Source organism: Cnephaeus nilssonii (genome assembly GCF_951640355.1).
Source record: "Cnephaeus nilssonii genome assembly, chromosome: 16".
Classification (NCBI taxonomy): Eukaryota; Metazoa; Chordata; class Mammalia; order Chiroptera; family Vespertilionidae; genus Cnephaeus; species Cnephaeus nilssonii.
The window spans coordinates 33728728-33756109 of NC_137087.1; the positions used below are offsets into that span (position 1 = coordinate 33728728).

A 27382-nucleotide genomic window follows, 5' to 3' on the forward strand; every position below is an offset into this window, starting at 1 on the left:
CTTTGTCCACAAAGCCTAAAATATTAACAATCCGGCTTCTTTACAGAAAATGTTCGCTGACCCTGGACTTAGATGATTGAGTGGACTGGGACTCATATAGAGATTTTATGTGCTTGGCACGGCGAGGTGCTTAATAAGCATTCATTCTTCTCCTTTGAGGGGGAAACTGTGGCTTTGTGCAATAAGCACTAATTTAAAACATCTTTTTAAATTTAACAGTTTCCATCACTCATGAGCCTTGCGGTATTGGAAAATGTCTCTACCTCTCTGGAGGATCAGTTTCCTTCTCTTCAAAAATGGCAGTTTCAGTTCTAGTTTTATGTAGTACATTTTTCTCAAGAAAAGAAAATGTAGTTGACCTTGAACAACACAGGTTTGAATTGCATGGGTCCACTTATATATGGGTTTAATTTCAATACATACTATAAATGTATTTTTCATTCCTTATTATTTTCTTAATAACATTTACTTTCTGTAGCTTACTTTGCTGTAAGAGTACTGTATACAATACATATAACGTACAAAATATGTGCTCATAGGGCATCAATGTTTTCAGTAAGGCTTCCTTTTGCTCAAGAGCAGGCTATTAGCAGTTGAGTTTCAGGAGAGTCAAAAGTGATACTCATATTTCCACTGCCCAGGGGCGTCAGACTCCCGAACCCCTGCATTATTCAAGGGTCAATGGCAGTTAATTATTTAAAAACAAATGAAAAATGCCTGATACATTCAGCTATTTTACAGAAAGTAACTATTTGTAAGTTTACTGTAGAAAACTTAGAAAATCACCATCAGGAGGTAATTCTGGCTGATATAAATTCTAAAGTTGTCTTTCATTTATTCTTGTATTTTCTCTCTCTTTCTAAGACTCCTACTTTGCACCCAGCCACACTTGCAACTGGGGGACTAAGTTCTGGCCAATGAGATGTACATAAATTCTCCCATAAGGAATTTCCAGGAAGTCTCTTTTAAGAGCAGAGAGTGGGCCCCCATTCAATTTTCTCCCTCTATACTACGGACTACCATGCAGAGATGAAAGGTAAAAGAGATGAGCCATTTGGGAGAAATGAGAATGAGGCACCCTAGAAATGCAGAGAACTCTAGGGACGGTAGAGCAGTGGCCTAGGAGTATTGGGACTTGGAAATTTTTATGGGGCCATCTTCCAGCTGTGCATGGCCCTCCTGCCCTCAGGCCTCTTTTATTCTTTCTTTTATTGGTTTTTGGTTCATTTTATTTATTTTTCTCCTCTTATATGCAGATTTTCTCACCTTACCTTATGTACTCTTTTGGCAGGTGAAGGAAAGATAAATTAAAATAAAACAAATTGTTACCACTGATTTTTCCTAGATGATAGGGTTAAAGTGGGTTATCATTTATGCTTTCTTATATTTTCTACAATGGTTATATAATGATTTTGCTATCAGAAAAAAAATCTTAAGTGGCACATTGTTTGAAATGTCCTTGGTTTTAGGAATAAATTAAAAAAGTACCCTAGGTTTCACAGAATACATAACACCTAAAAATCAGTCCTCATTCCCCTAAATATCCTTAAGAACAGAATGAATTGCCACATATCAGCCTACAAGTTCTATCAATGAAGTTCATTTTGACAACCAATATACTGTTGGGAGAAGAAAAAATCCTCAATCAAAAATGGCTGTGGATGCTATACAGGGTAGCTAATGAAATCAGTTTAAAAAAAGGAGGGGTGGGCAGGACAATTTAACACAGATTTAGTAATTATTTCTGGGGATATGCTCTCAGTTGATATTGTTCAATGATATTATAAACTGCTTTTTAAAGATCACTTTAAAAGTAATTTAATAAATGATTACACTGTGGAGATTACAATTATATTCAAAAGGACTAAAAAGAATAAATAAGCTAGCTTCCTAATATTAATGAATGTGAACCTCTGGCCTGGGATAAAATTTAAAGTTAAAGCATTATATATGATCAAAGACAGCATAGTCTCTCTAACAACTCAGAAGATTATGTGCTCTGGGAAATTATCAGATGGTTCCAAAAGTAGCTCCAGTGAAGACATAGCTAATCCATAGATGCAAATCACACTCTAATCAATAGTATTTGGAAATAATGTGAAGGATTGAGGGGGTGAAGAAATAGATTTAGAACAGAAGAGAGATTATATCATAGCAGCATGAAAATTTGCCCAAATCCTGAAGGACATATAAAAGAAATAGAAAACGATAGCTTAACTGGGTATAATAAAAGTCATCAAGTCCATTTTAGTGAAAATCCCAAAATCCCAACTCTCCCAGGAAATATTTTTACCCTTTCCCAAAGTGGTCACCATGTGATCATAGGTGTTAAGAAATATAATAGGTAGTATAGCAATGGATGTGGACCTGGAAAAGCTATATTTAACAACATTATTGAGTGGGGTTATTTTTATTATGATATATGCAATAGCCATTATAAGTTTGAGAAGTTTGTGTGGCTCTGTGCAATTCTGCTTACTGGGATTTGCTGGAACAAGATAGCAGTAAAGCTGACCGAACACCTCATGTTACTCAAGATGGGTATTATAAAAAATTCCAAAACAGACTGAAAAGTTGAAAGAATAGGATTCTTTCAAATTCATATTTAAATTGTCTTGAGTATCCCTAAATCAATATCCATATACACACAACCTAGATTTAGTCATGGTTATCACTTTATCAATTTTTCCACCTATGTATGTAGTTACATGTACATGTATATATACATGTTTTATGTGCATATCCTCCTATATAATAAAGAAGTAATATGCAAATTGACTGTCATGTCATCATAAGATGGCTGCCTATGACCAGGCCGGCAGCGGGGTTAGTGAGGGACGACCAAACGACTGAACAAGCAGGCTGCATGGAGCAATCAAGCCAACGGGAGAGGGGGGGGAGAGGAGGGGGGTTAGGGGAAACCAGGCAGGCAGGCAGGTGAGCGATTAGGAGCCAGTGGTCCAGGATTGTGAGAGGGATGTCCGACGGCCGGTTTAGGCCCGATCCCCGGGATCCGGCCTAAACTGGCCGTCGGACATCCCCCGAGGCGTCCCAGATTGGAGAGGGAGCAGGCTGGGCTGAGGGGACCCTCCCCCCCATGCACAAATTTCATGCACCATGCCTCTAGTGTGTATATAATTAGAAAATAAGTTATAGATATCACAATTCTTTGTACCTAAATACTCAAGCCTGCAGTTTCTAAGAATATGTATTCTCTTACATCATCAAATCATTGAAACCTTAGGATATGAACAATTTCATAATATCACAAAGCATCAATTCATATTCAAATTGTTTTAATTATCCCTAAAATACATTTTATAGAATTTTTTCCTGTAACTTGAATCAATCAGGCTTTAGGCGTTTCGGGATTAGTATCATCTAAGATAGCCCCCATTGTTTTCTGTCTCCTGGTCTCCATGTCCTTGTATAATCCTGCCACATTAGCCCCTTGAGTGTGAGCTGGAGTTATTGAAATGTTTCTAAGGACAAGGATACAGTAGAAGTGACAGGATGTCACTTTTGATATTAAGTTGTAAAAAGGCTATGGATTTCACCTTGGGCATTCTCTGCTCTTTCTTGAATCACTTACCCTGAGAGAAGCCAGCTGCCACGTTGTGAGGCAGTCCTGTGGAAATGGCCCACAGCAAGGAGCTGTGGCCTGCCAACAGACATATAAGTGTGCTTGGCAACTGTCCCTCATCCTCATCTTCCCCCACAAGACCCTTCGGATGAGACGGCAGCCTAGTCAACAGCTCATAACAGACCTTTAGCCAGAGGCACCAAGCTAAGCTGTACCCAGATTTCTTAGCCACAGAAACTGTGAGATATTATTTTAAACCATTAAGCTTTGGTAAAATATGTTAGACTGCAATGAATAACTAATACAGATTTAAATTGGTAGTCTCTTTAGTTGCTTTTAATCTAGAACAGTTTCTGGACACATTTTTTCATTACATTGATGTACTAAAGTGACCAGACCAGTTTTCTTTTTAAATTCCAACATCATGTCTATTTGTTGGATTCTTTCCATGTATTATCACTTAACTTATTCCTATATCTGTGTACTTCCTATAAAATGAAAGGTATGTAGACAGGCTTCATTAGATTGAAGTTTAATATTGTGGACAAGAACACTTCACAAATGATGCTGTATATTTCATATCACATCAAGAGCAATAAGATGTCCCGCTGCCCCACTACTAGTAATGCTAATTTTAATGCTTTATATAAAGTTGTGACCACCATTAGACTATTCTAAAGGCTCTTCCTTCCCTTGCAATTAGCAAATAATTTCCTTACACACCTCTGAATTCTGTGCAGTCTTTACTCAATAACCCAAGAACTCCACCTGCCTGCAGACAAGCCCCTGTGATTCCTTCAGGGGTCTTGTTGTTTGATTAGATATCATAGTTTGATTCCAAACTTTAACTCTTCCAGAACTCTTGAAAAAAGAAAATTCAATATTTTTTAAAAAGTAGAATTTATCTGAGAAAGAATCAACTTCTTAATCCATAGGATGGCAATTTTTTTTTTCAGTTAGAAAGTAATAAGGCAGTGAGAGATTAAGTGATCGGTTTTATCTTTGAACACAATTAATGTATACATAAGTATCCCAATCTCCCTTAATATATTAAAATGGGGTCTTCAATTTCAGTCTTCTAGAAATAGTAGTCACTGCAGTTCAATGATGAAATTCATCCACACCCATGAGTTAATAAGCCCAAGTTGGAATTTAGTGAATCACTACCGCCAGTAATTAAGAGTAAAAAACGTAATATCTTTTCTTCACTGAAGGATCCTCAACTAAGATAATCATTTGTTTTGTAGAACCATTCCAGTGTCCAAAAGTTCTTCCTTAACCAAGTTATTACTGATATTTAGCTATGATTGATAATCAGGAAAGTTAGATATTATATTCAGTTTATGAATAAAAGTTAGCTTAAAACGCTGCAGAAAAAAATGATATTTAACTTTCTAAGTCTTTTATTAATTTTTCTTTTTTTTATTTATTTGTATGACAACCCTGTGAGGGTTGTCATATGGAAATGATTGTATAGGATCAAGGAAATCAAATAATTGTGCAAATATCCCAAGACTGAAATAAATAGAGGGAAAAATAGGATTTTGTTTTTTCTTTGCCCTGAATATTTTAGAAAAGTCTGCTTTGTTGATGTAGCCTTAATGCTTATAAACAAGCTAACATAATTCATCAGTCATCACTGAAGAAACTAATTATTTCCCTTAGTGTTAATGGACTGTACAATATAGAGTCTGTCTCAACACCACTGCTGTGGTTTACATCCTCCTCAGGGGAAACTGAACTACACTTGGTATTGCAAGTTTATCCAATTAATCTTTTCTTGCAGGCAACAGAAAGAGTGGAGTTCCTTCTCATCCAGTCCATTCTGCTACATGTTAAGAAGATGAAATAACCCAATCTCTCTCTTTTTGATAATTAACAAGTAGAGACTATAAACAGAGACACCTTCCTTCTTTCCTCTTTCTTCTCTTGCTGGCTGCACCTTTCTGGAAGTAAGCCACTTCCCAGGGACACAGAAGCCACCCATGGACAGGATTCATTTATCCGACGTGGCAATCCCCTTTTTCCAAATGAGAAAGGTCTAGGAGTTCATCCAGCCGATATGGACACTTAACGAATTTGCATTTTGGTCATTTTGGAGGCTAAGAACTTAAGAAAACTCTACTGAAATTGAGAGTTTTTTTGTTCTCAGCTTAAACTTCATCAGTACTTCCACAAACACCTGCAGGTGTTAGCTACATTTAAATGAAAGATTATTGATTCCCAAAGGGAGCCGTTAATTGATTTTTTTTCTTTTGATATATATTTTATTCAAACAGAATCTTAATCATTTAGATTGAGAGGAGTCTACTATGGGACTATCCTCATAGTCAGCAATCGTCCTATCGTATCTTCAGTGTCACGGACATTGTTAAACATGCCACCGGGATCTAATCCATAGCGTCTATTGCCTCTTCTCCATATACTATCCTGTTAAACTCATCCAAGAGAGAGATGATGGAATAGTTTCTCATCGTGATCAACTCTTCACTACGCTGTTCTAGAATGGTGCCCCTCAATGAGTATGAAGTTTACTGCCTGTTTTATGGAACCCATCTGCTTCTTCTTTTAGCTCTTATTTCTCAGCCTTCATCCAATTGCTGAGAAATCACCACCAAATTAATTAATTAATTAAAATAAAATAGTCAGATTTAAGGCCTTTAATATTGAGATTTCAGGGACAGAGCAGTTTTGAGCCTTAATGACTAACCCTGCTTTGTCTCCTGTTTTCTCCACAGGCCAATCCTTCCTACACACTCCTGCTGGATTACTTTTTTTAAAAAATGCACACCTAAACTTCTGACACCTTCTCAAGAACTTGTAATTATCTTCCTGTCACCTTTCAAATTAAGATCAGATTACTCACTTTGGTATTTCCAGGGGGAATTATTAGAGTAGGAATTCGGTAGGCCGGGGGTGAAGAGAAATGTTAGCAGGCAGCCCCTGCAGACAAGGGAGAATGGCAAAGCCACCCATGGGTGACACTCTAAAGTCATCATTAACTGACTTCATTTTCCCACCTCTGTTCTTTTGTTCAGGCTGCCCCTTTGCCTCGGATGCTCTTCTCTCGGTTCCTGTGCAAATTCAATGCCAAATTCTATGTTAATTTTTCTGTCCAGTTAGAACACCTACTGCACTTGTTAGCTTTCTTCTCAAAGCATTTGTTTCATTCTTATAGTACGGTATTTTGGATCTTCATTACTCCTCAAAAATCAAACAACAGAAAGGAAGAAAAGAGCTTGGCTGAATGTGAACATGACAAAAATCATGCAGGAGTGACTTGATTTGCAAAATTAAAAACCACTTAGTTTGCCTTTATTTTATTTACCTAATAAGTTTTTATTCCACCCAGAAAATATGATTATATGTCCCACTCACAACAAGTTTTAACTATCTACAACATTAATAACTGAGATCATGACTGTATCAATCTATTGTTAAAAATCACAGTAAGTCAACAATCTTTTGTGGTTTGGAGTGGGTGGAAAGAAAAGACTGAAAACCACTACTCTGCAGAAAAATTTATGTTGACTCTACAAATTAAAGCCTCAAGGACCTGGAAAAAGTCATATTTCCAAATTATAACTGTTACTCAAATAATTCCAAACATAAACACCTTGACTTTGACAATCATGTTATACATTAGTCTACTGATATGAACATTTACATATGTATTTGACTTATGTCATGCTTTATTCACAAAGACAGGGGAAAATTTATAATATCAAAATAAAATAATAAAGAAATTTAAAAATTAAAATTTTCAGAATAAAACAAATACATTACAGGACTCCTGGCACTAAAGTTATGCAACTGATCATTAAATTTAGAACTAGTTTCTCTCAACCAAGGCAATAATGACAATGTAGTTCTCAATATCTGAATAACTATTTATCATGAGACCTGACAAATGCTTTATCAGCGTGGAATCTTAGAGGGAACTTGTCACATGGATATAAAAATTCTGAAAAACATAATCAACAGTTTATCTAAACACAATTCTCATAAAAATTAGAGATGGAATATTTAACAGCATTTCAATATGTTTATGGAATGCTAACATAGTCCAGACATGTTACACTTTCCAAGACAGAATTTAGGCCTAAGAAATGGAGAACCAATACTGAGCACTCACCTGTCTCTCTCAAATATCAAAATGTTTCAGAAAACCTTCAACAATTTCTAGATAAAGTAAATTCATGGATGAATTTTCTGACATGTGTCAGAAGTGCCAAGAATTGATACTGTTGAGTTGAGAGGTATGCTCAAATTTTATATATTGGATATGAACACAGTAGAAATGACAAATAGCCTTCCACTGAGAAAATGTGTAAGCTCCATAGCTTGTGTTAAAATTAACTACCTGGGTTTGAAAATTAGCTGCTAGTTCCAGGTTATTACTTGGTATTTGAGAGTGATTCCACTGTTAGTTTTAGCCCGCTTGTCATACCAAAAGAAAATATACAATTTATTGTCTAATAAATTCTCATTGTTTTTTTCTATAATCATGGATCTATCTACCAGAAAATGACTATCTGTTTAAAATTTCAAATTAAAAATAACCAAAACTTCAGTGAAAACCTAAAAGTGCAGTGAAAACATTAAGTAAAGCTCACTTTTATCTGAAACATAATGCAAAGTCAGAGGAAACTTAAATATTTTTTCCTTTCTCCTAACAATCAGCCTACATTAATTTTATGAAGGGAAAAATATATATATATTTAGCCCTTGCGTGTGGCTCAGTTGGTTAAAAGTGTCCTCCCGTGCAATGCAAGGCTGCTGGTTCCATTCCCTGGTCAGGGCACATGGCCAGGATCTGGGCTTCATCCCAGATGGGGGTATGCCGGAGGCAGCCAATCTCTCTCTCCTCCTCCTCCTCCTCCTCCTCCTCCTCTCTCTAATATATTAAACTATATCTATATCTATCTATCTATCTATAGATAGATAGATAGATAGATAGATAGATATAGATATAGATTAGTTGCATAACATGCACATTATATATATAATTTTATTTTTTTAATGAGGCTTTGGTACTAGCCTTTCTCCTTAAAAGAACATACTTTACTTTTATATGCTTGTCCTAGAAAGGATACTGCTAATAAAGGTTAACTTATAGGTGTGGTGTTTTGTTGTTGTTTTTTAACTTTCATATGCTAGTACTAAAAATTTGTAAGAATTCAGAATTCTCTGGAATCAAAGTCCTTGAATTTTAGTATGTTTCTTTTATTACTTAAATCTTGGCTATGCTTGTGTTAGATTTACTTGTGGATTTCATTCCTTTCCAAAACAACAACAACAACAACAACAAAAAATAAAGCAAACAAGTCCATCCTCAAGTCTAAGGCAACTTTGACTTATCTCTGTTTGCACAAAAGCCAGAGCACTTGAGTTTTTTCCAAACATGGAATGCAGTCCTTACCCATTGGACCCCATCCAGTCAACTGGGAAAATAGAATTCACTTAATTCCTTGAAAAGTATGAATAACTTTAAACTGTCTATATGTATGTATAGGGTAACAAAGTTGTACTGATTAACTGGCATCCTTCTAGTGCTTAGCATACATATTCTATTACTTGTCATATACATGCAAAGTAAATTTTAAAATATGATTATCAGATTTCAAAGAAAAAAATCCCGTTTTTAAATGACTTTGAAAACCTCAAGATTCTTTTCATATATGGATGGATGATTATATACATACTAATTAACATGAACAACTTTTTGTAATGGTTAAAATGAATTACCAATAACTATTTTGGTTATTATTTATACATGTAATGAATTTTTCACATGTTCACCAATTGACACTTTCATTCTATTAAAAAAAAGGGAAATGATAAATATTGACCTATTGATCTTCTGACATTATCCTGAAGGAATTAAAGAGTACAAGGGCTTTGGGATTGGGTCTGGTTTTGGATCTAGCTGTGTGATGCTGACAAAGTTGCTCATTTTCATAACTGCAGCCGTCTCCTCACTGAAATGAGGGTAACACCAACTACCTCGAAGGGTCTTGTCAAAATTAGGTGAGAATGTGTGTGAAGTAGCAGGTGCAAGCCATTTCATTCTTGTTTCCTTGCGGATCTCTGCTATGCAACACTCACTGTGGGTGTTCACCACTCACCCATGTTTCTGTCACCAAACATCATGCCAGGTGCTCCCTCTAAGGGCTCCGCTTTCTAGTGCACACTTTCCCTGAGGCGCCAACAAAGCAGAAAACAGACTGCCTGGTTCAGAGATACCCATGCTGCTCAACTGCCAACTCCTTTGCTTAAAAGTTTACCTCTGTAAAATCATATTGCTAAATAAATTATGACTAACCTGATTCCAACAAGCAAAAAAGCAACAACAAACAACAAAATAAAACCCAACCACTCTCCAAACAGGACCTGTGATACACATTCCACCCGTTCCCTGATTTTTCTAAATGATTAGGACTCCTCTTCCCGGGACAGATTATTGTACAAGCTAAGATACACACTTTGTCTAAATCACCCCGATGTTTCCTTTGTTCCTGAATAACATTCACTCATCCCAACTCTGGATTCCCAGACTTCTCTCCAACTGTGGGGAAGAAGGTTTCTGTAACCATCAAAGACATCTAGGTTGCCAGAATCCAGGGAGCATAGCTTAATTTCTCCAATAGCTTGGGAATTCCTTCCAAATGTGTTCCTTACAGACAAGCTCCTTATAGAGAAGAACTCCCTACCAGATGCAATAATTCTTTGCATACAAAACATTTTGCAAAGATGGGGTTGTAAGTAGGCTCTATATGAAGGATATAGAAATAAAATAAGCCTCATCACAGGAATTATTTATTTATAAGGTTCAAAGCTACAGTAACAAGATAAAGGAATATTAAAATGCTTCATCACACTGCGTTAGCTTTTAAAACCCCAGAGTGTTGAGAAAGTATCCTCAGGGTCATGATGAGGAAAAGTTAGTCTATGATCCCTACAGGGACTCATCTCACCAAGCACAGACTCAGGGAGAGGCAGTGTAATGGATCAATGTATTTAAGTCCCTTACCTGGGAACTTGCCTTCCTTGGGACCCAAAATAGGACTTATCTGAGTGAGATTCATAACATATATGGGAGATTTTAGCCACAAATACCATAATTGAGTATCTTATCATTTGCAAGGATTGGAAAGAATTTATACATGTAGAGGTATGCCTATATCTGAAATGTGTAGATAAATAATTTTGAAGATGTCAATATATAATTATGCAAATATCAGAGATTACATTGTTGTTCATCAAAAAAAAATCAATATGAAGACATTTGTGCAAATGCTAGATGACAACATGAAATTAATGGCCCTTTTATTTATCTGCTCCTCATGTCATCTTTAATGAGAATGGATCTGCTACCAAAATGGACTGTGAGCAGGCAGAGCTGGAAACGGGGTGAGAAAGTGCCTCTTTATTTATGCTTCCCAGTATTCAAATTGGAACTATGTCAGCTTTGTCAGGCTTAATTCTAATGCAGCTTTCCCAATCTTCTAGAAAAGCTCTATTAAAGCTCAAAGCTTAAGAGCTTAATAGGTCTGTCATCTATTTTTTGAAAATCTTTAAAAAGAGGTTTAAAATCCCTAAAACTATCTTTATGTGTATCTTCTATTTTGATTTCTCCCTGTAAATTTTGGGAGAAAAAATCTGCAGAAAGCAGAATCATGGTTTTGATAAAGGTGATCTCAGCAATCCAATTAGACTGTATTGTTGTGTCATATATAATGTGTGTCCCACAAGTGGCATCTTGATTTCTTCAGGCTAGAGTGTTCCAACGGTACTCCATCAGTAAATGTCCAAGTGGTCCAATTCCTTAAAGGAAGATCACAGAACACAGCCTGAGCAAGAACAGGCCCTGCTTAAAGGCTACCAGCTGTGCTTGAGCAGTTCCGAACAGGAGGGTAGAAATAAGCCCGGAGCCACAAACACAGACACCTGAATGTCTGATGTCAGAAGACATTGATCTTGAGCTCTTGGTCATTTAATATCCGTCATACAAAGAACGGTGACGGCTTACATACAGGCGGTATGTTATTTTCCAAACAACTGAGGGCCTCTCCACCGAGCCTATGCAATTCTAAGACATTTTCTACTTTCATTCATCACCATTTAAAGTGACAGTGCTTATGCTATTACTGAGTATTTCCGGGGAACGTATCCTGAGAAGTCAGAGAGTAAGAGAAAGGAAAAGATTGCTGAGGTTTGGGGGAAATCCTCTATTAAAGAAAAAATGTAGTGAATGAGAAATGCAGATATATTTATATACTAGTACGTGTGTGCGTATATATATCAAGGACAAAGTCAACCAACTGCCCGAAGTTCCAGGCAAAGAAAATGCCAAGTTGATTGAAGAGGGCAGCAATGTATAGGGACTATTAGAGTATCCGGCAGTATAGGGTGGGGTCTAAGAGTATCAGTCCTGGAGCCTCCACTAACTAGCTGAGGAACTTTAATACGTCATCTAAAATGTTTTAAACACTGCTTGGCACACATTCAACACATATTTATTAGCATTATATATATTTTTAATTCCTAATTATAATACCTCATGGTGGGAGGGTCCCCTATTTTTGGTTATAGAAATTCAGCTTAAGTTTAGGCAAGTTTATTTTTAAGGTTACATAACTATAAATGGTGAGGTCAAAATGTAAGCCCAGATACTCTTCACATCAATAAGCCATATAAGCACTTATAATATTTAAAACATGCTGTCTACCTTTATTTTGTGTTCTAAGTCAACGATTCTCCAAGAGTAGTCACCAGACCAGCAGCATAAGCATCAGTTGGGAATTTGTTAAAATGTGTCGGACCACACTTCACCTCTGTTATTTAAACTTGACATTATACAAGGGCAGCTACCTGAAGCTCGTTTTTTCTAAGGAGGATGCACAACTGTAGCAGGAGCATTAAAGAATATCCTAGAGGAATTGTGACACACTGGAACATCTGTTTAGTCAAGATTGTGGCCAATTTACCATGGAGATTTTGAACAAAAGACAGCTGAAATTCTAGGATAGCCCAATTTCAGTTTTATCTGGGAGCAGAGAGCTAAATCATTACATCACCAATCTTCCGTGTGATTTTGGGCAACTCCCATAACCAATCCAGGCCTCAGTTTTCTCATTAGTGAAGTGAGTGATCTCTCATATCCCTTACAAGTCTGTATTCTACTCAATTCTAAATCTGTACTTGACTATACTTTTATAAAAATTATGTAAAATAAAATGTAAATCTCAGGAACAAGGTAATCTGTTGGGTTAACTTATAAGAAAATTAAATTCTTAGGTTTTCAAATTGAAGTAGAGAGGGGAAAACTTGCAAGGGGTTAGGGAATTTCATTATTCCAAGATTGAAAGTAAAAGCATACAGAATATAGAAAAAAAAGTTTATGTAATATCAAATTAATAACATAAGTTATCTCTGTGGAGAGAAAAAAGAAAATATTATTAACCCATTCTCACATGAAGTTTACTACAAGGAGGAGCTTCCGTTAGAATACCAACTGTGAACTTGACTGCAAGTGTGTAGAATGCTGAGCCAGAAATCCAGATCTGAGTTCTAGTCTAAATTCTGTTTCTAACTATGTATGCTCTTATTTTGGCCTCTCTGAGACTCAGCTGCTTCAGCTACAATATATGCACAGAGATTAAACTGCATCATATCTTAGATTTTTCCAAATATAAAACTGTTTAATCCTGATGAAGGATCAGACCACAGAGCTGAAGATACATCATAGGCCCCTGCTAGTGACAGGTTGTGGCCAGAACTGCCAGATAAGAAAAAAAATGTAAAGTATTTACAGAGAAGTTTCAGAAAACTTTATTAGTCTAGACCAGTGGTCGGCAAACTCATTAGTCAACAGAGCCAAATATCAACAGTACAATGATTGAAATTTCTTTCGAGTGCCAAATTTTTTAAACTTCAACTTCTTCTAACACCACTTCTTCAAAATAGACTCGCCCAGGCCATGGTATTTTGTGGAAGAGCCACACTCAAGGGGCCAAAGAGCCGCATGTGACTCGCAAGCCACAGTTTGCCAACCACTGTCCTAGACTACAGGCAGAAGTCACAGTCAACCCAAAATGAAATTATCCTCATAGTGAGGGCCATGTTGATATCAAAATTATATCATGAAGTTTTAATAACAAAGTCATACTATAGGGGTATCACTTATTTTTCTAATATATACAAGTAGGTTGCACATTTACTTCAAGATATGTCAGGTGCATATAAAAGTATGATTGTTTGAGAGAATAAAAGGGAAGAACAAACTGAATTTAAAGCTTACTCTCAAGAAATGAAATGAGGAATAAGGAAACTTTACACAGCACCAAAACGTAGCAGGACTTTCAACAAGTGAGCGCGGCGGGGGAAGAATCACCTCAGCAGCTCTAAGATTTGCCAAAGGCCCACTCAACTTGACTTCTTTCATGTGGATGCTGCTGAGGCCCTCACAGGGGACATTAGCTTTTTGGCTTTCCTTATAAATTAGCATCCAGTGATTAGGGCTTTCTGGAGAAGATCCACCCTTCTGCCTAAAGCAGGTTACACCACATGACTGGTAGTATTAGAATTGAAAAATGCCTCCAAGTTCTTTAATGGTTGCAGGGTCAGCTGTGAGCCAAACAAAGATCTTCAAGATCTCCAAACTTTAAAATTATACTTATGGAAAATACAGTTGAGAAACTGGCGGTTAATATTATCAATGCCTCTTTCAACCCAGGAATGGAAATCAGAAATTTAAAATTCTTTTGAGAGACATTTGATTCTGTTTTATTTGTTATTGACTGATCGATTTTAGAGAGGGAGGCAAAGAGAGAGGAAGAGAGACAGACATCAATTTTGTTGTTCCACTTATTTATGCACTCGTTGGTTGATTCTTGTATGTGCCCTGACTGCTAGGGATCAGACCCGCAATCTTGGCATATTGGGACAATGCTCTAACCAACTAAACTATCCAACCAGTACTCAATTCCCCCCCCCCTTTTTTTTTTTTCCCTGCAGCAGGTATACTTGGTGTGTTACACCATAATCACCTTTGGAAATACATTCATTCAAAGGGAAAGAAATCCTCCGGGATGCTCTCCACTGGAAAGAAGCATGGAGCGTACAAGGAAAGGAAAGACCACCATGTGACTGGAACAATGAGAGAACGAGGAAGAAGATAGACAACAAGATGAATCTGGTACCCAGATGACGAAGAGCTTTGAAGACAATGCTATAGACCTAGGCTTTATGCTTAGGAGTAATACAAAGTCATGGAATGGTTTTATGTAGGTGGGTGACATCAGCATATCTTGCCTTACTAAAAGATTTGGGTTTTTTAATATATTATTATTGATTTCAGAGAGGAAGGGAAAGGGAGAGAGATATAGAAACATTAATGATGAGAGAGAATCATTGATCCGCTGCCTCCTGCATGCCCCCTACTGGGGATCAAGCCTGCAACCCAGGCATGTGCTCTGACCGGTGATCGAACCAGCAACCTTCTGGTTCATAGGTTGACACTCAACCACTAAGCCACACCGGCCAGGCCCAAAAGATTTCTTAATGGATAAAGTAAAGGTTTTCTGAGGGTCAACAGGATCACCCGAGTAGCTTATACTCCAAAAAGTCCTTGCTCCGTCTCCAATTTGTCAGCAAGGCAAGCAATATAAATAGAGGCTCATCATCATTGTCATCATTGTCATCATCATAGTCTTCAGCCAGCAGAAAACCCAGTTCCTATAAGCACATCTCAGTGGTCACACAGCTGAATTCTAATTCTCTTCTGGGTATAAATGCCAGTGCCAACAGCAGCACAGAGAATATGTTCAGACAAAAGCAACACAAATTAACTCTGGCAGTTATTTGGCTCCCTTTTCAAAATCCATCTTAAAAACAAAAGGATTTTTCAGTAGCCAAAGAAGATGGAAAATGCTGGCAACTGGGAAAATCACTACTGGACCTGAAGCAATAATGGCTTACTTAATAGCAATGCCCTTTGAATATTTTTCTCTATGCTTGCATAGGAACATCTGTGTTTACATCAGGGAATGTGAAATATAGGCACAAAAGACAATGACTAAATAGGATCGAAGAACCAGAATCACAGTTTAATGTGGCATTTCATAGCAAAGAGGGGGCCAGACCACATGACTGGTAGTTACAAAATGGGTAAACACACTGGAATGAAAATAAAAACCTACTTTGACAATCAAGAAAAATCCTTCCATTTTGGCAGGATATTAATATGCCTGGTGTGCCCCCTTTTCTCTTTCTAACCAAATTTACTGCTTAGTTAGAAAAATACAAAGAAAGAGTGGGACGGGGAGATAAGCAGTAATATAGGATCATTCTCCTTTTGGCCGGACCCTGAAATTCCTCAATTAAGAAGGCATCCCAGTGCATAACCAAGGCCCCTACTGCAAAGAATTCTGATGACTTGTAATAGCATTTGCTAGAGTTTTTATTTTTCTGATAATGTCACACGATTCAACTCTTTAACAAAATAAAAAGTATATGATATAGCTAGTAGAAAAATCCAAATGAAAGTTGTATTTAGGAAGCACATAAGAGGAAAACACATACCCCCATTTACAAACAGATTGTTACAGAGAACTTCAAAGTATTAAGTCTATATTTTTTACAGTGGTAGGATGTTAGCCTTTCTAAACAGGCAGCTATAAAAAAATTACTGACTTGACTAAATAACATTTTATTTATTTTGTTAATCCTCCCTGAAGACATTTTTCAATTGATTTTTAGAGAGGGTGGAAGGGAGAAGGAGAGACAGAGAGAGAAACATTGATGTGAGAGAGACACATCAATTGGTTGCCTCCCACATGTGCCCTCCAGCCGGGGCTGGGGATCGAGCCTGCAACAGAGGTATGTACCCTTGACCGGAATCAAACCCAAGACCTTAAGTCCAAGTGTTGATGCTCTATCCACTGAGCCAAATCAGATAGGGCTATATAACAGTTTATTTTTTATTTTTCATAAGGTAAAAGAGTGGTAAGCATTTTTTTTAATCAATAACAAATGGGGAAGTAGATAAAATGCTAAAGTTATGGGAGAAAATTGGATTGATTTTGGTCATCTTAGTTTTAGACAATATCTAACATTTATTTCTTTTGGAGATATTATGCCTTCTCTTAACAGCCTTACAAAATAAATGATAGCCAAGTATAGTTAACTGGAAATGTGAAGGAAGAATGAATATTATTTACTATCTCAGCGTTGTGAGTGTAAACTTGTGCAATGGCGCAGAGCCCACACTTAGAAGATTCCTACACTTGCTTTAATCCTATGCTGTCAATGCCTTGTCATTTTTTTAAATTTTTGAAAAAAGGAGCCCCGAGTTTTTATTTTGCACTGGGAGCTGCAAATTATGTACTGATCCTGCACTTACTATCCTACCAATTACCTATCTGCAAAGCAGTAAGCTCTGCACCACAGAACACCAAGATACTTAAGAGCTCTAGTCATGAAAACTTGATCATCTGGAAGTAGAAATAAGTTTAGTAGTCAGCGGATAATAAAACAAAGCAGAAAATAAGAGCCATGGTAGAGATGAAGCTCCAGAGGAGGTAGAGGTTATTTCTTGGTGGAATGAGGTCACTGTCCCTGGAAGAAACAGCTTTTATTTGGCTCTAAAAAGAAGAGAGATTTGAACATTGACATTGGGCGGAGGGGAGGCAGTGTGGAAAAGGCAATAGAGGCAGTGTGCTATGTAAGGGCACAGGGACTGGCTGGGCATGTGGAACCCTTTGGTTTGCCCGAGGAAAGGAGAAACGAGACTAACAAAGCAGGCTGGCATTGGCTGTGGGAGCTCCGGCTTGCATATCTAGCTAATGAGATTATCCATATTCAATAGGACTTGTGAGCCATTGAAGGGTTATACCAGCTGGTCACAGGCATAATTTAGGGAAGACTAAAGCTGGATCCAGGCAGTGATGGTCGTTGTGTCACCTCTCTGGACTCCCTGCCCTGGGGTGCATTCACAAATGATGTGGACTTAATGTTTTACACAGGAGCCAGATGGAAAGTGACATCAAAGGCAGTGTCTACCTGTTTTTAATTCAACCAGTTACATTCCACCTGCTCTAAGCTGACCAACAAGAAATGTTCACTCCACAGAAATAACTTTTATTATTTAAGGTTTGAATTGTCATAATAACACAAATCTAGGCAGCTCTGAGAATAATATAAAAATAAAACAATATCTAGGGTCAATTTTAAAAAGATATACATCTCTGCTTAGCCAGGTGTGGCTCAGTAGTTGAGCATTGACCCAGGAATCAAGAGATCACTGGTTCGATTCCTGGTCAAAGCATATACCCCAGTTGCTGGCTTGATCCCCAATAGGGGGCATGCAGGAGGCAGTAAATCCATGATTCTCTCTCATAGTTGATGTTTTTCTCTCTCTCTCCCCCTCTCTTCCTCTCTCTGAAATCAATAGAGTATTTAAAAAAAAAAAAGATACATTTCCAATCTCCATTTCCTGAAATAGTGCCTCTAAAAAATGTTTTTATTGGAGTTAGACAAGGCAATTCTGATATTCTTTGAATTTCCTTGTGAAAACAAACTTGTGGAAGCTGAAACTAACTTCATAAGCTCCCAATGCTTAGGTACGTGAGACAAATAATGGGCTCTGTCCTAAGTATTTCACTGATTACCAATGGGGTCTTCCTCTATTAGGGCTGCATCAGAAGAAATCAATACTTGCACTTTAAGACTTAAAAATGAGTATTCATATCTCTCACTTTCTCTCCATAGACATTCACACACACAGACGCACATATACTTCCCTCTCTACATATCAATCTATGTAATTATACACACACACACACACACACACACACACACACACACACACACGTACATCAACACAGGCACACAGCACCCGAATAATTTAATTTCCTTGCACACTAAACTCCAAACAGAAATTTACATTTCCCCTTCTCCTAAATGTTTCATCCAATCTCACTGAGGAAAAAATCCCAATAACCTATTGATAGAGAAATATTTCAATATATTATTACTTGACATCAAAGTAGAATTTTATTGCCTCTTTAGAGGGAATATAAATAAATTTTATGTAAAAATAAAAAATATATAAACATCAGAAACAAAATAAATTAACCACAAGAAATCCCAAAGTAAGGAATATTAAAACTGCATCTTAAGAAAATTGAATAGATATCGCTTAAGGTGTATCACTGAAATAAAATGTGAACTTGCTTTTTTTAAACTCCATTTAAATTATTACTTCACCCAAAAATAAAAACATAAAAGATCCACTTTAATATTCTAGCTCCCAAATGAAATCTTAATTGGTGATTCACCTCCTTTTAGCTCACATAATGATGATTCTGTTTTCAAAAGAAAAATGACACAAAACAATGATTTTTTTAAGTCAGAGTTGTCAATATTCTTAATAACAAAATAGTATTTTCTTTAAAATAACTCGAGAGACAAAGAAATGCATTTCAGCGAATCTCAGTGTATTCCTAAGGTATGAAAAGCTGTTTTTTATTCCAGTTCCCATACTATATTGAGTTATTATGATAATGTATAACATCAAGAAAAGCATTATATTTCAGAACTGCAACATAAAATGAATTTAATTTGGGAAATTGAACTCAAGATTAAAGGATAATAAGCTTCTTTTTGGAACTTTTCCATCTTAGTCACCTGACCTTTCATGTGGGAACTCACACAAGAGCTGATTTAGTCTTACAGTGTGGGCTGCCTTAGAAGTGGCACGGTGAATATATTAACTGATACATATTAAAGATGGACCCAATTCCTTTTTGTTCAAGCACATTCTCATTTGTTTCTCTTCTCTCTTTTGCTGCACTCCTCTATGAGAGAATATTGAATGAAACTCCCAAGTTATGACTTAACCACATATTATTGAAAATAAGTACCAGAAATACCAAGAAGCCAGTGCAAAGTCTTGCACTTCCACAAATGTGTAGCCCATGAAGACCAAGATACAGGCAAAAAGGCTTCCCTGTGCTTCATTTCAGACAAGAGAGTTGTGAAGACATTAAATGGTCTCAGAAAGAGAAAAGAAAGCATCCTACCTTTTTAAAAATTCCATATACTCGGTATGCTTGATGAGTCCTGTCCTCATCATTATTGTTTGAAAACATTGTCGATCAATAGCCCAGAGCTTCACATTTACAAGAGCTGGAGAAACAGAAAACAAAGGGGAAAATTAATTATAGAATTTTAACTGGGAATTGTATCCTGCAAAAGAGAGGAGTTATTCATGAGAGGCACGAAGATGACTCACCATCATTCAAAGCTAATATCACACTGTCCTATTTTAAGAAGCTTCTTATGAGCAAAATGTACTTCATAATTTTTCTTACTCATATTAATGTCTAAGAGGAAGTTTCCTATTGCTCTATGTCCTTCAGGAATGAGAATGCCTAAGTACACATTGAAAATACTTAGTAATTTCACAATATATATGAAGGAAATCACATGGAGAGGTTTACAAGTAATAACAATCCCTGGTAATTCCCCAGAATGATTTTAATAACTCATAGGACCATATTTTAATTGTAAAAAGTAGATGCAAAAAATTCAATTTTCATATTAACCCTTTGCACTCGCTTTTTTCTCGATTCCTTTATTCTACTCGGGATTTAATTTTTTAAATACCCCAGATTTTACAAAGCGAAGCAGTAGAATAAAAAACTGGAGTTTCTTTTCATATAAACTTATTTATTTGGATTTTTTTATATTTCAAATTATTGATACATTCAATAACCGTCACACTCGACATCCGAATGCAAAAGGTTAAGGGGTAAAGTTAATACAAATAATTTTATACAATGATTTCTGCACAACGCTAATTTTACAAATGATAACCTGTGCCTAAAGTTACCACATAAAGTTATATTAGATATGTTCGTTGAATTTTTATTTTTACTCTTATATACCACTGTCTTTGACAATTAATAATTAAATATTGAAACTGAACACCACAGACTTTCACCATTTGATCTGTTAAGCGCCTGACGAAGACACAAATTTTAGATGTTACAGTGTAACAGAACAATATATCAACATAAACTTCGATTTTAAAAGAAGGTACATTAAAAATCTTGGTAACTGAATCTGTTTGATGGGTATACAAAAGGCTTATTTAACTACTAGAGGCCCAGTGCATGAAATTCGTGCATGGGTAGTCTCTAGGCCTGGCCAGCGATCAGGGCTGATTGGGGCCTTCTGGCTGCCAGCTGGGGCCTTCCTTTGTTCCACACCACCCCCTGGTGGTCAGCACATGTCATAGCGAGCAATCAAACTCCTGGTCTCCCAGTCTAACTCCCGAGGGGACACTTTGCATATTAGCCTTTTATACATATAGATTCTATTTTTTATGTATGTTTGAAAATGTTCATAACAAAATGTTTTAAGTTACCACATGAACTAAAGAAAGTTAATTCATGTATCATGCCAGGGGTTATAGAAAGGCCACTAAAGGGAGCCAGGTTATAGTTTAATGAGCTGAATATAGAAAAATAAGGAAATGTAATTTGTCATCTTCATGTTCTCAGACTAAGCCCTGACAATGCAATGGATCAAGATTTGGGGGGTTAGGGATGGGAGAAAATGTTATAGTAATTAGGCCATGTGCATGCCTTGTGGGGAAGGGCTGGAAGTAGCTAACACACTGATGACTGTGAGGGAAAAGATGATGAAGGAAATACTGTACTCCCCTATCTTTGAATTTTACCTAATTTTTCCTTGCAAATTATTTGAAGCTAAAACTAGAACATCCCTTCCCTCTTGGCCAGCTCTTCATTAGAGAAAAAAAGGTATTGAGTTAAGTAGAAAAAAAACAAAACAACACAAAGCATCAAGGTCTGGTGTGTACATGGCTCCATTTCAAACACCCTTTAAAAATGAACCTTCATCAAAAGAAAAGCTCATCTCACAAGTGTTCTCCAGCCACATGCTGGTCCCTCTGCTAAACCAGGCTTCCTTACAGAATACCTGTTTACTTAGGAGAAACCAGAGGACTGGACGACAACCATGAAGGACTACAAAAATCAAGAGAAAAATTCATACGAAGTAGAACCTTACAAAAGGCTAGGACTTGAGCTAGGAGAGAGATGGACAGAAGGTAACTGGGTGGAGAAAGTACATAAACAAGAGCACAGCTGGGGGTAAGCGTGGGCACTGGAACTCCAGGCAGAGGTGGGACACACTGAAATGGCTTGAGATGTCTACAGTGTTGCTACATGATTTGAAGTAGGCCCTGGAAGCAAGTCATAATGAAGCAAGGATTAATTTAATGAACAACAAAAAGCTATCAGAGATCTTAACAAGACAAACAAAACAAAGAACCAAATTTTTAAAGGCTACACCATGGGTACATCAAAAAAATTTAATGCTTACAAGAACAAAAAACATCAAAATTGTCTATAGTCATCATCATTTATCCCCCTCCCATTATCATTCTTTTTTTTAAAATATATTTTATTGTTTTTTTACAGAGAAGATGGGAGAGGGATAGAGAATCAGAAACATCAATGAGAGAGAAACATCGATCAGCTGCCTCCTGCACACCCCCCACTGGGGATGTGCCTGCAACCAAGGTACATGCCCTTGACCGGAATCAAACCCGGGACCCTTCAGTCCCAAGGCTGACGCTCTATCCACTGAGCCAAACCGGTTAAGGCTCCATTATCATTCTTAATAGTTTCTAGGTATTTGCAGTTTAGAAATGCCACCTTCCAAAGGACAAATACACCAAATAATATTGCTATTTTAAAAATAGTATGCTATTATATATATTTTAAAAATGTACCTCAAAGGGATGATTAGAAATGGAATGTCTAAGTAAAGCATACATACATTTTAAGGTTTTGCCCTGCAGAAAAACTTCCCAACGCATACTCCTAGCAGCACTTGTGTGTGTGTGTGTGTGTGTGTGTGTGTGTGTGTGTGTATGTATGTATATATATATATAAAGTTTCTATTATAGGCTCTTCAACCAACAGATATGATCACAGTGATAGCTGAGATCCACTAAGCTGGGAGGGGCCTAGCTTGGATTCAGAGACACCTGAGTCAAGCAGAACTTAGACCAGCACTGGTGCTGCCAAATAACTATGCAGACACCAGGGGACAGAGTATGATGAAAGCTCTTTGTGAGGGAAATTGTTCTGGAAACAGGTGCAGGAACAATTTCAAACAAAGAGTGATGAGCGCCAAGGAAAGGCCACAGAAATTCAGGGGTCAAGTGAGGAGGGTGTTACTGAATAGAAGCAATGAGAATAAGAGTAAAGGCTTGGCAGTGTGTGTGTCTGCGCGTGCGTGCACGCATGCTGTGACCAAGCTATCTGTAGCATTTTAAGTCTGAGTTCACACTTCAAGGCCAGGCTCCATCCCTGGTCCCACCTAAAGAACAACCTTTCTGTTCTAAAGACTACTATAGCTTTTCTATCTGTGTCACTCCAGGCACAGAGCACATTACTGATAGTGCTCATTATCTCTGCTATGCCTATATCATGTGTCCTCAAATACATTTGTACATCCCCTCAGAAAAAAACTCTCTCATTTTTTTATAACGTTCCTCCCCTCAAGAAATCAGCTGTTCATTTAAAAAGCATTGGGTATATTTGCTGATTGATGTAATTTATGTACATTATGTCATGTATACGATGCAAATTTTTTTTTTAATGTAAGCCTAGGTGAATTATAATGTTACATTAAAAAGTCTAAACTGGCCCAGCTCGTATGGCTCAGTGGTTGAGCATTGACCTATGATCCAGAAGGTCACGGTTTTTTGTTTTTGTCTTTTAATATATTTTATTGATTTTTTTACAGAGAGGAAGGGAGAGGGATAGAGAGTTAGAAACATCGATGAGAGAGAAGCATCGATCAGCTGCCTCCTGCACACTCCCTACTGGGGATGTGCCCGCAACCAAGGTACATGCCCTTGACCGGAATCGAACCTGGGACCCTTGAGTCCACAGGCCAACGCTCTATCCACTGAGCCAAACCAGTTAGGGCAGGTCACGGCTTTATTCCTGGTCAGGGCACATGCCTGGGTTGCAGGCTAGAGGGTGTGCAGGAGGCAGCCGATCAATCATTCTCTCTTATCATTGATGCTTTTATCTGTCTGTCTCTCTCTCCCTTCCTCTCTGAAATCAGTAAAATATATATATATATAAATTTTAAAAAGTCTAAACTGAATTGATAGGATATCATAATGTGTTGAAAAACAATCTTGAAAAATAAGTTCACAGAATTCAGTATTTTATCTTCTGATTTCCATTTACATGGTTATTGAAATGCCTCTAAGTGAAACAGTGTTTGGTATATTTGCATAACAATGAACATGGCTTGATGAGATTGCAAATTTGTTCATGACCTTGAGCAAGATGCCAAAACCTTTTTTATATTCAGCCAATATACGTATTAGTCAAGTCAGCATTTTACAGGTGGTAGAGCATGACTAATAGTCACCTTGTCTTGTTATCACAAGTATAGTTGAGTTAAAGTTGTGATTAACATGTTGCTTCTTAAACAGCCTGCTGGAGTGGAAGTCTGTTGCTTCCATAACTTAAAGACAATTTTTTTTAAAAAATCTCTCCATTTACCTTTGATCTTAAGTGGTGTATTAACCTCTGTAGGGAATAAGCACTACATAAAATACCTGTGATTTTCACAATGTTTATTGTTGGTGGACATGTAAGTGTGAAGGGCATAAAGCAGAGAAAGTGCTAGGAAGGAATGCTCCTTGTTGTTCTGGTATGTAACTAAAATTCTCTGCTGAAACATGTATCACTGTTTTCAGATTAAGGCCACATTGAACTCAGTAGAAAATATGCAAATTCCCACTACTCTGCGATCTCAAAGTAGCATGAGTATGTGAAGAACACCTTCAACACAGGCAGTACTTGGACTGCATTTAGGAGACACCAGGATTATAGGGGAAGTCACCACAAAATTGTGCTAGACAGACCACAAATCTGGGACTGACCTAAATTCTCCTACTGGGGAATTCATCTGCTGTCCAATTCCAATTTTGGAAGAATACTAAGAACACATATATGGATATAAAGCACTATAGACTTGAATATTAACTTAGCCCATTATTTATTTTATAAGCAACCTATCCAATACTGGTGCTATATAGGAGGGAGAGAAAACAAATGTATAGTTCCTACCCCTGAACTAGTTGTGATCTAGCATAGAGACCAACAAAGTATTGTCCATGCCAAATCTGGCCCATAATTGGTTTTGTACAGCCCACTAAAAATGGGTTTGGTAATTTCAAGTGGTTGAACATTTTAAAACAAAAAATATTTCGTGACATGAGAATTATATGAAACAAATTTTAGTGTCCATAAAATTTTTACTGGAACACAAACATGTCCATTCATTTACACATTGTCTCTGGCTGAATTGAATGGTTCTGATGGAGACCATTTGCACTGTACTTTCTGGCCCTTTAAGATAACAGTTGCCCACTTGTGGTGTGATTTAATAGATAAATCAAGAGTAAATGCCAGCAGTGGGTAAATATCTGGGGCTCTGAATACACAGAAAAGGCATCACAGTCTTCCCATGGAGAGGAGCTGAGAAGGGCTGATCAAAGGCTTTGTAGCAGAGAATCATCTGAGCCAGGGTTCCTTGCCTGTACTATGAACCGAATGTTTGTGTTCCCCCCACACCCAATTCAAAAGTGAAAGCCTGAATCCCCATTCTGATGGTATTTGGAGGCAGGGCTTTTGGGAGGTAAATAGGCTCTGGTCCAAATTCCAATGTGGGAGGAAGTGGTTCCCCAAGCCAACACACAATTCTCAACCTGCTGCATGTCCTACAATGCAGATCAATTCTGACACAATCTACCCAGAAATAGGATCAGATTCCACAGGTTAAGGGCTCAGTCCTCTAGGACTGTTCCCACCACTACCACTTCAGAGGTGCCAGTTGAAAGCCCAGGTTGTTACCTGTACTTCTGACAGACTGGCTATAAATCAGAGGCTCCCACAACACCCTCAGTGAATTTGATTAATTTGCTAGAGCAGCTCACAAAACTCAATGAAACATTTGACTTACTAGAGTCATTGTTCATTATAAGAGGATATAACTCAGGAACAGCCAGAGGGAAGAGATGCTCAGGGCAAGGTGTAGGGAGCAGCTCTAGAGTCAAGCCTCGGGCTGACCTGTGGCAGGGCCACAAACAAGTACCAGCCTGGAGGGCAGAGCTCTCCTAGCATAATTAAGCCTGACCTTGTAGCCCTCTCTAATTCCTTCCTAATGAGCTGTGGGAGGTGCAGCAAGTGTTGCCAAAACAAGAACATTTGTATACATGTTAATCTACCCTTGTTTTAATCAGACTATAAAATAAAGCATCGGCTTGCAGGCTGGGTCTTTTGTGTCCTCATCCAGGCACAGGGGATCCACCGAGCCCCAGCAGTATTCTCTTGTCTGTCTTTTCTTCAACCCTTCACCGCCCCTCCTCAGATTCACCCTTGGCTGTGCTGGCAGGGCACAGCAAGGTATGTGGGAAGGGGTGTGGACTTGCCATACTTTCTCCAGACACCTCTCTCCCCAATCTCTGTGTTCACCAACCTGAAGCTCTCCAAACCCTGTCCTTGGGCGTTTTATGAATGCTTCATGACATTGGCAAGGTTGATTAAATCATTGGCCTTAGGAGACTGATTCAACCTCCAGCCCCTGTTGAAATTTCAAACCCTCTAATCACATAGTTTGCTTTCCTAGCAAATACCACACCCCTACACACACACACACACACACACACACACACACTTTAAGTGGAGTCCAAAAGTCAACTCATTAACATCACAAGAAACTCTGCAGCTTTCATCTCAGGAAATTCCAAGGCTTTTTGGAGCTCAATGCCAGAAGCAGGACTGGAGTGATTATATCTATATAAATAAAAATGTTAATGTTCGTTTGTTCAAAATCTTAAATCTCCGAAAGTTCTTCACCGATTGCTTTGAAATTTTGACACAAAGTTGCATTCAAATACACGCGTGTTTTTTATATACCTTATACCTACTATTATATAGATGTCACACCTGTGACAGGTAAAAACATGTTTTTGAAAAACAGCGCCATCTGTTGGACATAAAAGCAACACACGCTATACTAAATATTTTACGATTCCATTTCAATGTTTCCGATTTATGATCCATTTACGATTTCCAAATTTCCAATTTTACAATTCTATTTCAATGTTGATAATGATTGAAGATTTGTGCTTAGAAATTGCGAACAAAGTTCTCAATCAATTGGGAATGCCATCACCAAATTGATCTGCTGCTGCTTCGTTCGATGTAGAATTGCATCGTGAACAAAATTACAACACAGGTGATCTTTTGTCGTATGTGCAATCAAATATTCCTAAGCTAACGCTTGAGCAAAAAGGCATTTACGATAAAATAATGCAAACTGTCAATAACGGGGTTGGAGAAATCTTCTTCATAGATGCGCCAGGAGGAACTGGTAAAACATTCCTAATTAGATTGATTCTGGCAGCAATTCAATCCCAAAATGACAGCCTTAGCTCTTGTGTCGTCCAAAATAGCTGCAACATTGCTACCAGGTGGAAGAACTGCTCATTCCGCTTTGAAATTGCCATTGAACATGCAATTCATTGACACTCCCACGTGCAACATTTCCAAAGCATCCGGCATGGCAAAAGTATTGCAGAAATACAAACTTATTGTTTGGGATGAATGCACAATGGCGCACAAAAAATCGCTTGAGGCTCTTGATCGATCATTGCAAGATTTTCGTGGA

The 27382-nt window shown here is 37.6% G+C and overlaps 1 protein-coding gene across 2 annotated transcripts in view; it reads right to left on the minus strand.

Annotated features, from left to right (window-relative positions):
* Window positions 1-27382, minus strand: part of PRKG1 (protein kinase cGMP-dependent 1) — a 1114160-nt gene that overhangs the window by 352704 nt on the left and 734074 nt on the right. For both annotated transcript variants that reach the window (XM_079792952.1, XM_079792951.1), the window contains exon 4: window positions 19669-19774. In XM_079792952.1, coding sequence (XP_079649078.1) covers window positions 19669-19774 — 106 coding nt within the window. The remainder of the gene's footprint in view (window positions 1-19668; window positions 19775-27382) is intronic.